At 43.4% G+C, this 14,124-nt stretch overlaps 1 protein-coding gene across 1 annotated transcript in view; it reads right to left on the bottom strand.

The window, feature by feature from the left end:
* Positions 1-14,124, bottom strand: part of LOC124204831 — a 92,501-nt gene that overhangs the window by 2,949 nt on the left and 75,428 nt on the right. Inside the window, exons 4-5 of the mRNA XM_046602044.1 lie at positions 3,035-3,160; positions 1,169-1,339 (exon numbers count right to left, since the gene is read on the bottom strand). Of these exons, the coding sequence (XP_046458000.1) occupies positions 1,169-1,339; positions 3,035-3,160 (297 nt within the window). The remainder of the gene's footprint in view (positions 1-1,168; positions 1,340-3,034; positions 3,161-14,124) is intronic.

The following is a 14,124-nucleotide window of genomic DNA, read 5'->3' as shown; positions in this document are numbered from 1 at the left end:
AAGCTGTGCTGGCTGCTGGCTGCCTCATTGTGTATATAACACACACAGGAGCACAGGAGCAGCCTAGCCTCTCTCTCTCTCGTCTTATTCTCCGTTATATCCGCAGCGAAACAATTCCATCATCTCCAGCAGAGATCGTGAGCGTGTTCGTTTCTCTCTCTTCTATTCCTTGACAAAAGAGCAACTGCCAATGTTGTACAAGAGATGGTGAACTATATGCGCGCCGGGCTTGTGTGTGTAGTATCTATCTCGTACAATTCATCAAGAGAAAAGAAGAAAGTCTGAGACGACGCCAGCATGACCTCTCCTTTCTCGTCGTCTCTCTTCTTCGGCATTCATCTAATTAGCTTTGCGCAAGTGTGGAGCTAAAAGGCCGAATAACCCCATTGCAGCTCTGCTGCTGTCTGCTGGTTATATTCTATCTTGTCTTTTCTATTTAGTCTTGGTGAAACGTTTCCCGAACTGAGCCAATCCTACGGGCTTCCTTATTCCCCCCCTCCAAAAAAGTTGTCCCTATAGCCCAACCCCATCTCGCCCCCCGTCCATTTTGGCATTTTCGCTCTCTCTGTGCCAACCTTTGAGAGAAGCGTGCGGATGGGGGAAAAAGAAGAAAAAAAAAAACCCTTTGAATTAGTTGACTGGCGTACGGAAGTCACGTTCATCCGTATGCACAGTGTGTGTGTGTAGGGGAGGCCAGCAGCTCCACTGGGAAGAATAATCGAAACGCCCGCCAAAAAAAAAAAAAAAAAGAAAATCAAAAAGAAGAAAAAAAGATGGTCTATAAAGATAGATCATAATATACATATATAAGCCGTATAGCTCGCGCAGACACACTATTACATAATCAATATAATTCACGAGCAAAAGAAACACACGTACGTATACATCTATAAAGAATACTGTAGCTTATTCCCCCCCCCCCACACACGAATATATAACTATAGTAGTCTAGTTGAGATTAGAGCGCAAACCTATAATATGTCTAGACATTGTTTTCCGATTGTCATTTTTTTTTTTTTGTTTCTTGGTGGGGTTTAATAGACGACGTGCAACACGGAATAAGATGATCTGCCGGGACAAATATGACTTGCGCAATTTTATTTTATTTGTTTTTATTTCTACAGTATATAATAATAATAGAGGGTTCAAAAAAGAAGAGATTATATACCTTTCTGGGTGGCCACCATGCACGGGTGGTCGAAGAGGGAGTCGCGGAAAGCGTTGCAATCCGGGTCGACGGACGGCTCTCGGCAGAGGCAGGTCGGATGGAAGACCGGAAAGGCTTGCAGGGTCCTCAGTCCGGCCTGACATTTAGTCACCGTCGTCGTCGAGCACGCCACTGAATGTTTCAGAGAGAAGGCGGCCCATCCCAGAGTATAGACATTCGGACGAGGCGGGTATAGGACGGTAGTATAGGTCGATCGTGTCGTCAATCAATTCCGACGTTGGCAAAGCAGCAAACAAGAAAAGACAAAACACACACAAAAGCCAATGAGAAATGGATGTGTGTATATGCTGCTGGAGCGCGACGGAATTCGAACGGGCATAAGAAACAAACATACAACACAGACCGGCGGTGCTGTCTGTATACGCGGGCGATAATCAATAATCGATACATACACCGGTTAGCGTGCCTATTTTCTTCCCTTTTGATGATGGAATATACCTTTGAGAACTTGAATTAACTTGGCGCTCTGACGACATTCTAGATGTTCCGACGGACAACATGGCGTGTCGGTATATCGTTTCCTTATCTTTTTATTTTTCAATTTGCATCGACATCAATATAAACGGCCCGGAGGTTATAAATAAAAACCATTTTCTGGATTTGGTATCATAGATTTGAATTCGACGGCGGGAAATTCAAATTTCACTTTTCGTGATATGACATATTGGCGGGTGTATAAACGAATTATTTGGATTCGATTCGATTGTAATATCATAGACGACAACCCAGCTGCATTTGATGCTGCGGACCGAGTGCTAGTGACGGCACAATTCCGCGGCCGTCCGCATCTCAGCCAGCTGCCGGGCGGAAGTTTATACAGTCCGGTAGAGAGAGAGCAAAGCAGAGAGGGTGGACCAAACAAAAAATGGAATAAGTAAATAGAAGAGATATCTGTCCAAATAAACTTTCCTGTCGAGTCCGAACTTGGTTTTCCGCTTCGACAAGATTCTCATCTAAAGGAAAACTCGGCATTTTCATGAAATATTTCCCACTCCAGCGTCCCGCTTTGTGTGTGTATATACGTATACTCCCACTTGACTATTACATTGATAACAAGACCATGTCTGAATATTATACAGCACGAGGAGGGGATCTAAACTCTGCACTACGCAGGGCCAGCACGGCCCCTCGAATTATCCGCACCACTTCACCATTGCTCTTCAGATATTTTCTAATGAAATAATCACGTCCGAATCTGGCTCTCTCTCTCTCTCCACTTTATTTTCGCGTCGAGTTTAATATTATAGAGACTAGATCCCATCATGTTGCATCACATGATTTAACTGGAATTTACAGACGCCCGAGAGTGACGTGACGCTGGCGCCGGGTCCCCTGTCGTCTGCCGACCTATTACGAGACGTGCCTTAAAGGGCCGGCGCTAAGCGGCTAAAAAAAGGGGGTCCCATACCCGGAACAAGGAAAAATAGGAGGACACTGGGGAGACAAAGGAGTTATATACACTATCCACAACGCCAAAAACCGGAAGGAAATAAAAAGAAAATCAATTATTGACGACGCCCAGTAGCAGCAGTAGCTCTTTTCTTTTCGCTGGTTGAGTAAAGACTAAAACAAACATTTGGTGGGTCGTGAGAAAACAAGCCGACTGTTCTTCTTCTTCTAATAAACCCCCCCACCCCAAAAAAAAGAACATATTATTCCTTTTCTTTCCTTGGCTCTGCCCCCATTACAACCAGCACTACTACAACAAATAAAAGAAACTCTTAAAGTGTGTGTCTCTAGTAGTACTACTTGAATTCGCCATTTTATATTGTGGCTGTGAGATGTGTGCTGTTTAAACATGTGTACCTGTTTCCGGGCCGCATATGTGCTGAATCACCGTTTCGATGGACTTGCACGACGGGTCCTCGGCGCATAGTTGATGGGCTAGTAGACAGTTGAGTATGGCGCTGGCTGGTTGGCCTTGATGTAAACCTAGGAGCAAAAAGACATTCGTTGTTTAGAAATTCGTGTGTGTGTGTGTACAAGTTGCGGCTCATTTGACTCTGCAACACGTCGTCAACAACATCAAGTAGGATATGGCGTTGGCTCTCTCCATTTTGCCCCTTGGTTAGTAGAGCGCAAAGAAATCGATAGACACAAGAAGAAGAAGAGAATATGTCTCTCCTCTCTGCTGCTGCTGCTGCTGCCAGCAAAGTAGCAAAACAGCCACAGTTGTGTGTTCGCATGCGGGGCTCTTTTTTTTGGTTTTGCTTTTGTTTTAGATGGGAACTTAAACACCCCCAAAAATGAAAGAATGTGTTTTTTCCCCCCATTATTCTTTTCTTTTTTCTTTTGCGTAAAATGCATAGATATATACCAGCACCACGTTGTTTCTCATTTTCCTATCCAATCCTCGGCTCTCTCGTTCAATCGACAGCACAGGGGCCCAAAAGAAAAGAAAAATTTAAAAGTCAAATTGGGTGATCGACTTTTGTTCCATTTTTCTTGAAATTCTCTTTCTCTATACACACAGCATCAGACTGACGACATACACTATACACAGATAATAAATAGACATCCACTCTGCAAGCAGCAGAGAGTTTCTTTTGTCTTGATAACATAACTGTTCATCGGGAAAGAGAGACTATTATTCGGACATGTCTAACAAAAGAGATGAGGAACATACAAGAGCATCTATCTAGTTTCTCTCTCTCCCGCGCTTTTCAGTTGATGATTATTTCCCATTTTCCGTTTCAGCGATTCCCCACTGGTGTATAATAATTTAAAAAAAAAAAAGAAAACCGCCGAACTTATTTGTGCTGTGTGTATTTTTCGTTTGATAAAACATCGAGAGCTTTCGCTGGGCTTGTATATACGCGCGATTGGACTGCTCGCTCCATCAAGGGTCTATTTCCTCATCATTTTCTCTATAGGTATTATAACAACGCCCCGGTTGAGATGAGAGAACAATCAAAGAAATCATCGAGCAAGTTGCGAGAAAGACTCTCTCTCCCGTGTATATACAGTTAATGTTGGAAAGGAGAGCTTTGAAAATCAGAGCGAATGCCACTCTACATAATAGCTGCTCCCCCTTCTTCTTCTGATTTTCGTTTCTATTATTGCTCTCCTTAAATTTCCTACACACAACCACTTGATTCCCTGGTCTATTTTATTTATTTTTTTTCTCTAGCTTAACTATTTCGGTAAGGAGAAGAAATAAAGAGCATCAAATCATTGCCGGCGTTCAATAATATCAAGAGTTGCACTCCCGCGCAGTTTCAACACACCCAGGAGCGCGGGCGGCCGCCAGCACAGCACACGGACAAAAGCAGAAATCTGGTCGACCCAGGCCAGCCATCCAGCCAGCCTTATTCTCGACAAACTTCGACTAACTCATTGATGATGCTCCTGTTCTCTCTCTCTCATCTCTTTGTGTGTATAGAGAGTCGCGGTTGTTTTGAGTGATATAATTCCCTCTTGCACTGCTAGCGGTGTGTCCAACCGCTATAATATGGTCTGTGTGTGTGGTTTCTCTTGGAATCGCAACTTTCGTATGATGATATTATTCCTTCCAGAGTTTCCTATATATATATGTGTGTACTGAAAAGATTCATCGTCTTCTATCTTATTTTATTGCCCCACAAAAATATAAAAATCAATACACATATAACGAAAATGTCAATTTTTTATTTTTGTGACTGGCATCGTATATCATCACCTATAATATTTCTCGCCCGGGTATATTTTAGGTGTCTATTTTGTTGTTACGAAACCTATTTTTTATTTTTTCCTATACTTTTTTGTTAGTTTTTTTGTTCGGCTCGGCTGTCATCGGGAATATCACGTTCCCCCTACACTGCACAACATTTGGATATTCCCTCAAGGGAAAGACGCAGTCTAGCAGCACTCAACAGCCGCAGTGGTATATGTGTGTCTCCCTCCTTTCTCTCTCCTCCTGCTCATCTTCTTTCTTTTTCTTTCTGCGCTATACACACACACACTTATACCGTGCGACATGAATGTCTCAAAAGAAGATGGAAATAATGAAAAACTTGAGTCTCCCGTAAAGACCAGCAACTTGAAATGACTGGTTCAATACTACTACTACTACTACTACACCACTTAAGAATTCCACGGCAATTCCACTCTGATTTATCAGGCCTATATCTCTTATTCTCTTATACATGGCGCCATTTTCTCTGTTTTCAAAAAAATCAAATGATCAAGAGGTTCCCCACAGACACATACGGACTCTCGTAGAGTCAATAAGTATCGATCGCTTTAAGAAAAAGAAAAAAAAGGTTTAGGATTTATATGGAAAAAGAAAAATCAAATGGAAAGAAAAAAAGAATTCAATCACGGTGGCGGGTGTGGGTGGTGCGCTGCATGGGTGTTTGTGTTAAGCCAACGTCAGCCCACAGCGGGGAGGAATAGACGTTCAAAAGTCGAAAAGCTTTCAATCTAGTACGCCGTACGCATATAACCAATTTCCCCACTCTGTGCAGAACGACTGCTGTTTGTGCTGTTTGTGTAAAGATAAAGAAGAAATACAAAAAAATCTTGCGTACACCGTACAGTCTATATTAGGTCTATAGTAGGTTATTTAATTCTAAAGTTATTCTACCAGCTATGTAAAGAATCATACACACCTTTTTAAAATGATATACGGTTCACCTTATCAATTTGTTATTGCCGTTGCACGGTTTTCGGAGGTTATATAGACGTAACATCGGTGTCAATCACCCAAACAAATCATTAATAGACCCTCGGCGTCGGAGCAAGCGGCCTCATATTCTCCCCATCATCCTCTAATTAGATTTCTCTCTGATGTATAGTATATCCGGGGCTGAAGATATACTGCTATACACAAGTGTTTCCAGAGGAACGTGAAAAAGTAATCATACAACAGTCTAATGTACATAGTACCTATATATTCCCATAATACCCGATGGTTTATACATGAAGGGTCGTATAGCGTTTCGAGGAGGTTGAACGAAAAGTGACACAAAGAATATGTTTGATCGTCTCACGAACCAACAAACCCACGAACGAACGAACCATCAAGCGATGAGTTTAGCACACAACACCATTAAAGATTGCGGAGCTCAAATATAATAGCTACCACCACACACATATAGATTGGCTCTGCTGGCAAAAGGGACAGCAGGGGGATGGTCCGGTGTGGATCCTCTGATGTGCCAGGGGGGAACCAACTCCAGGAGGAGGTGCAAGTTTGCCGGGAACTGTCTATTCTTTTATTCAAAGATCGAAACGCGCACAGTCGGGAAATACAGGTATATACATATACATATATACGAAAAGGGGGAGGAGAGGGGGGAGGGGATATAGCTGCTATGCAATTTAACTATTTACGATCTCCTATCGATCTTTTACATGCATAGGCCAACCATCCGACCGGACCTTTTTATATTGATGGTCCGGCGCGGAGCCCATAAAATCCCGCGTATGGTAGCCATATAGGTGTACTATATAGCTCACGTGGAATCGACTGCTGCACAAACAAGTCCGACACGCATTTCCAATCACGCGGCCGGCCGGGACGTCATTTACTTTCTCTTTCTCTCTCGTCTGATGGTTTTTGTTTTATTTTTCGAGTTTCTTTCTTCTTCTTCTTTTCACCTGTTTGACGCGGTTGGACAGCACAGACGTGATGTGGATCAATACTCTACATAATATACCTGCCCCGGTCGTCGTCGGCACGTAATTGCTTCCATCCGGGGCTCCTGGATGCGGATGCTGATGATGGGGGTGGAGCGGAGGAGGCGGCAGAGGGTATCCCAAGTCCAGGCTCAATTCGGGGATGAATTCCGGGTAGAGGAAGTTGCTCGTGTCCGGATGCTCGGACGACGAGTGTGGCGGCACTTCCGTCGAGAATGAGGACGACGTCGTCCCGCCGACGCCGCCATTACCGCCCAATGGCACAGTCTTCCGGATGTCGGGTCCGGAATCGACGGCCGGCGGCAGTAAGATCAAGTCATCGCAGCATTCCCGCTCAGGGAACTCACTGGCGCCAGCCGGCTTCCAGCATAGCAGCAGGGCCAAAACGGCCAGCAGCGGTAAAACCAGCGACGGCCAATAAGTGGCAGGGCCTCGGCCGGCCAGCAGTCTTAGGCCTATTAGCCTTTGGGCGGAGGAAGCTGCCGCTGTCATCCTTTCTCTCTATAGACACTAGCTAGCTAGCCTCTCCTTTTGTCGATTGTTATAACATCCAATTTCACTTTCCGTCTATTATACGCGAGACAAAAGAAGCCTCTTCTTCTCTATTTGTCAGAGTAATAATAGGCTGAGGGAGTATTTAGTCATATCCATTTGTTATGCGTGTGTGTACAATATATCTGCTGGGGTTGTTAGATTATTCTTTGGTGCGTGAGAGATTGTTGGGTGAGGGGGGACGAATAAACTGAAAACTCTGTGGCGGTTCCCTTGAAAACTTGGCTTTTGTGCGATCTAGATCAAAGATGTTCATCTATAGCGATGAATAAAGTTTCCAGTTGCTGTGTTTCGACGACTTTTCTTTTACTTTTGATTCTCTCTCTCTCTTTCTCGTTAGGTTATTATTATATCTGCTAGACAGTGCAAGTCGTTATGATACACACAGCCGAGTTTACCTTTTGGGCTTTTGGCGCTGGCGCTCTTTTCATATTATATAGCTAGCGCTCACGTGTGCTGCTGCTGCTGTCTGTTATATATCTCGCACGCTCTCACGAAGGCAAAAGAAAAAAAAACAACACGCCGAGAGAGAGAGAGAAGGGAGAAGGGAGAGAAACACGCCAACTTGGGTTTTGGATGTTGGAGCTTTCCAGATTGATCGATCGTCGCTCGTCGAGTCGAGTGTGTGTGTATATAGAGGAGAGCAGAGCAGAGCAGAGAGTCGACGTCGTCGGGCGGTGAAATGCCTGCCGACTCGTTAAAATATAGACGACCTCAAATGATCCGCCCAGAATTATGTTCTACCCCGTGTATAGGATAGAGGAGGAAAAAGAAAATGTTAAATTTTTTTTTTTTCGATTCCAATCGATTTCAGTTTTTTTTTTTTGTGGGGATTTTTGCTTGGGGGAGGTCGTTCTAGTAAATATTGCGTTCGGTCAAGAGCAGCAGATGAAAATTGGACGATTGATGATGTAATATGTATAACTTTTTTTCCCCCCTTTTCTGGCAAACTCGTCGACCTAACCTTAGCCGTGTCAACGTTAAGAAGAATTCCCTCTACGAGATGAAAGAAGAAAACATTTCGAAAATATAAAATGGGAAAAAGGGGCCACTCAACGAGGGTCGGGGGATCGGCGCAACTGCTAGCGCGGGAGGGACCGAAGGAACGAGGATGGAGAGTTGTTGTGTAAGATGTCACGATCCGCTTGGGTCCAAAAAGCCACAGGGTGCCACAACTGCCACCAGGGAGCGTCCAGCCGTCCACATATACAAAAAGAAAAACCCGGAAAAAATTCCTTTTGGAATGTCGAGATTCCTTCTGATGAAGGGAAAACTATCTACTTGAACCCTTTCGAGTTCTCTGTCTCTCACGACGATGATGAGAGCCTTATAGATTGAAAAGGCAAATCCCAAAAGAGCGCCAGATTTGAAATTTAAAACAAAAATCAAACAGCCCGGTGAAAAAAAAAATTCTTTTTATCTTTTGGCTTTTCTTGTTTCGTCGTCCTATTGGCAAACAAACAGGCAGCAAAGAAGAGAAGAGAGTCACACGGGGCCTGTTCGACACACTCTGGCTGGCACTCAGGCAAACGTGAAAGTCGGTGGAGATGCTACAACCCAGCGCAGCAGTTGTGGACAACACCAAAATGGAAAATAGCGGGCGACAGCTGTGCGCTGCTGCGCTACGAGAGAGAGAGACGCGGGAACACACAAGTTTTATCTTTCGTATTTTCCATCCGAAAGGGAAAATATAATATCAGACACGACACGACACACAAATAATAATAGGAGCGCGAAGACGACACACAGGATTTGACGCACTGCTGGCTGCTGCCGGTCGGGACTGGAGTCGCAGTCGGACTGAGGTGATTTCCCGATTCGTCACGACACGTTATATATCACGATCGAGCGTGTGTGCTGTGCTGTGTGCGGTCCCGCTTCCTATATAGGCGGTCCGTATACACATATATAGTGAACACAGCAGAGAGAAGACTGCGCTTGTGCCCAGCCACTTTTTTATTTTCTTCTCTCTCGTCTCCAGCTGGCGCGGAATAAGGATAGAGAGCACAGCTAGTAGCAAGTAGCTCCTATGCACACAAGCTTATGGTTCTATAGGCACAAACACATGTAAATAGGTGTACGTACAGAGTACAGGGCTGGAAATGGAAAAGGGTCCCAGAGGGGGAGGCGAAAAAAGATATGGTTATAATATTTGTGCAAGTCGATATGTGTGTGTGTGTGTGTGTGTGCAGGTTTTTGTTGTTGCTCTCGTATATATATATACAGTTTCGCTGTGTATACGCAAACGGATCGAATAATATTGTGACTCGTCGAACCTCCCCCCGAATAAAGTCGAGGCATATTACGCCACACATATCACGCAATTTGTTTGGTGTGCTGCTGGATGATGCTGTGTACTGTACATATAACCTATACGTAGTATGAACTGATAAAGGAAATCATTTCAAAATGAAGAAGAAGAAGGTTCATCTTTTCTTGATTTCTCTTTATCCCCACGCCGAATGATATATGATTTCGACGGATTTCGAGGCTTCGGGAGAGAATAATATATATGTTATTACTGCGCACCGTGTTGTATTGTTAAATAAAAAAAGAGAGAGCTTTGACGGTTCAATTACATTAATTGAATTATTCTTTTCGTTGATCTTAGATATTTGGGTATAAGCTTTTTGCGCATTTTTACCCGGAATCCCCACCCAATTCGAAAAGAGAAAAAAGAAGAAGTAGTTTTCCTCTCTATAATTCTTCTCGTTAGGATAACTGCTCTTACGTCTCATCTCAAAAAAAAAAAGGAGAAATCTTTGCATAATGCTAACCTCTCAATTTCCTACGCAGAATGAAGAAAGAAAAAAAGAAGAAATCCTTATATAGTTCTTTCCTCGTTATTTCTTTCTCTAGCTCTCTCCGGTTCGACTAATATAGTTCACCTTTCACGTCACGTCACGCGTCTATCTCTCGCGGCGTATATATGTGTAGGTATATATCTATACGTATTTAATACAGGAGAGGCTATACAGTTTTAATTATTCCGAGTTTCCCATCGATCCGTCGAGCTATTTGATCTCTCAGCTGCTTTAACTTTATTTTATTTTTTCACTTTTTTCAAAATAATTTTAAATCTAAGAAAAAGGCCGCACCACGGATGTCGCGTCAATATTTTTTGTTTTCATCTCTCACACGTAATATCCCACGCACCGAAACATCCCGCCAACACCCACCCCACCACAGGGCTCGTTATTTATTTAGCGACATCATAATGAGAAAAAAGATGGTCGTTGTTATTATTATCCTTTTTCTTCCTTCTCCACCACAACGGTATTATACTAAATCATCAAAGGAATAATATAATATATAAATAAAGGAATGCTGCTGCTGCCGATGCCTGCTGCTGTGGCTGCTGCTGGAAATGATGTGTTGCAGGAGCGTATATGTGTGTGTGTGTATGTGTAGGATATATAGAGTTGACACGGGTGCCAAGTAGGCGTACATTATTATCAAAGCAGACCGGAATGATGATGACTCTGGCGACAGCTCGGTCATTGTTAGTGACCGGAACGGCAGTTGACCACCTGTTTCATCTTTTTCATCAAGTTGATCTATTAATAATATACATCAGGCGCACTGCTTTGTGTATGATGTAATAATGTATCCCGGTGACAGATACTAAATTCTTATTTATTCTAAAAAAGTAAACTTAGAAGCTAATCCCAAATCGCTTTCTTTTCTGATTAATAGTTTAGACAGTTGCGCCGCGTTTTAACTTTCTTTGCTGTATAATCAACTGCCAAAGTGCTGGGACCATTTGCCTTCAATAATGTACAGGCCATTATATCGATTGCTTCAAAAAAGAGATAATTTTCTTTCCCTTAAAAATGAAATTGCAAAAATGGGAGATAACGAGATGAGAATTGTACACCGTGAGCTGCAAGTTCATTTCCAATGAAACGACGAGTAATTGATGGCCATCAATGTACTATACCCAGGTGCATCCGGGTGCATCTAGGCTATTTATCGCCAAATCCATACAGGCCTAACTTATATACACACCGGAGCGTGCACAAATTGAAGCTGCACGTATAAACATTTATATAATACCAGCAGCAACTGTTCCAAATCAAACAGCTGCCGATCGAACTTTCGTAAAGAGGCTTAAGAGAGAGATATAGTATAGTGTGCTGAATCATTGATATTTATAGAAAACTGATGTGAAAGCCAGCCCATAAAGGCCGCGGGAGGGTTAATCATTATTCATCGACGTTTGGGGTCGTCGTCAGCTAAAGCGACAGCCGCCCCTCCCTGCCTGAATAGAAATCAAAAGAAAATGAGGTGCCCGTGTCCTCTTGGCAACCTTTTGCATATGCTATGAATTTTCTAGATAGATAGGACGAAATCTTCATACACACGTACTATCTTCATATCTGCCTAATCTGTTAACTCGGGAAGAAATAAATTCGGTACGTGTTCAAAGACCTTTCCGCTGATTATTACCCGAAACAAAAAATTCCCAGAAAAAAGTTCAATCGGGTTTTTTTCCCCCCTTCATTCAAATTTCGCGCTATTTTCAACCGTCGAGCGAATAAAGTTGGATCGCCCGGCGTTATTCTTTATTTTTTTAATTGCTCAGAGAAAAAATTCTTCGGTCGATGATTGAACCGGAGTGGGCATAAATGCACGTCCCAAACTACTGCGCGATATGGCCGTCGTGTGTGTGTGTAAAAAAAAAGGCGAAGGCGACTATATCTGTAAGTATGTATAGCCAAGTGGAACCAATCTGAGTTGAAGTGACTATATACTCGACGACTCCTGGCGTATAAACGAGCTGGAACGACAGACGGGGCTCACGGGGGAGCGCTTAGGCCGGTAATACACAGCAGCGCAAGAGAGTAGTATGCAACCTGCCGTTGATTCGCTCACGCTCAAAAGTCTTCTTGAAAGAAAGAACCAACTATATAGAGGGGAAAAGAATAAATCTAACATTTTGTTTTTGAGCCCTGCATAATGGCAAAGCAGAACAGATTTTTTTTTAACGTTTAGACGTGAGAGATTTTTCTAGCAGAGATTTTCATCGATCGATATATCTTTTTTATATACACCCAAAGGCACAGCAGCAGCAGTCAGAGGAGAGATGATGGAGATCCTCGTCTGTGTGCGTAAACTGATATTACAACGTAAAAAAAAGAAGAAGAAGGGCGAAAATGAACTTTTTTCAGTGTATACCGTGTTGTTTATAGACCTGTATACTGGCAGATTATGTGGGATTGAGCAAAAAGAGTAGTATAGTACTACTACTACTACTACTATACACCAACATCAACTTCATTTTGGGAATAGGGTGGGCTGACGGAAAAGAGAAAATAAAAAAAAGTCTTTCGGCGGATATTTTCATTCGCTGTCCTGTGTGTGTGTGTGTGTGTGTGTGTGTGTGCACACACCATCCATCTACTAGATCCTTGTGAAAACAAACCCGTCGACACCCAACAATGTTTCGCCCCTCGCCGGTGTAGTAGAGTCTAGAGTCTATTCCTTGGAAGCCGTACCGACTTTTTCTTTTCTCGTACAGCTGCACATCCGCATATACAACATACACTACACCTTATACGTATATCCACAGGCCGGCCGACTATATGTGTGGTGTATCTATACAGCCGTTGTATAGGATGAAAAATCGAAACGCTTTCATTCCTTTCAGTCTATTCACTGAGAGACACAGCAGAGGTTCTCTTTGACGCATATAAATGCGCTTGGCGGGGATCTGGGCAATATTGTAAACCTACACCTGGCGCGCGCCAGTCTAATAAACTCGAATTGAGTGTTTGCCCGCCCTATTTCTTTTGATACGGTGACAGCCGTGGAGTGTTATTTCAGCCGCTAGCAGCCCCCACTGTTGGTGGTGCTTTTATTTTTTATTATGTTTCTTTTCTTTAAGAAGCAAAACGCATTCGGAAAAGGGCGGCGGACAAAAGATATTTGCCTGAGGCTCTACTTGCTGTTTTAAAAAAAGCCGCCCAATTATTACACTAGAATAATGAGAATTGTGGATTTAATTCATTAGGATGGTTCAGACGCCTGGGTTATATTAAATACTGATAAAAGAGCATCACACTTTGGCCAGAGAACTATATATTTTAATGGGCATGCGGTCATTGGTTCCCCAGCCGACTACAGACACCCCTCCGGCAACAGACACCCCAACATTGTCCAAACCCCCTTTTGGTAGGGTGGGCTGTTGTCGACTAAATCAGCCGGCAACAGCCCCCTTACCAAAAATTTTTAAAGTCCATGGGGTGGCTGGTGTCGACCAATTTAGTCGACAACAGCCCCCCCCCCCACCCGTTTACGTTGTGTTACATCATAGAACGTGGCAGGGAAAAATTATTGTTTTTTAAATATGTACATTTACGGAGGCAGAGAGAAAACCGACGGAAGACCCAAGCTGCTCAAGTTGAATAGCGGTGGCAAGAAATTACCGGGTCCGTTGGCCGGTCCGTTGACCGCCGCCGACTTGGTCGGTGGCATCCGATCCTGCGGAGCAGCTAGAGGAGTAGGCGGGAAAGCGGCGGCCGCCTCCGCCATGGCCGGATTCATGAGACCTTCGGCGACGCTTCCACCGGCGATTGAAAGGATGTTGCCAAGACGGCCCAATATCATTTCCCAGTGTACTGATATCACATAATGTGGTGCTTTATATACCGCATCACTTTTCTCTTTCTTCTTTACATGAGCAATTTATTTTGTGATTGTCTTAATTCTCTACACTTCTCTCA

The sequence above is a fragment of the Daphnia pulex genome, chromosome 10 (genome assembly GCF_021134715.1).
Source record: "Daphnia pulex isolate KAP4 chromosome 10, ASM2113471v1".
In the NCBI taxonomy this organism is placed as follows: Eukaryota; Metazoa; Arthropoda; class Branchiopoda; order Diplostraca; family Daphniidae; genus Daphnia; species Daphnia pulex.
This window is presented reverse-complemented; position numbering and strand designations above follow the sequence as displayed.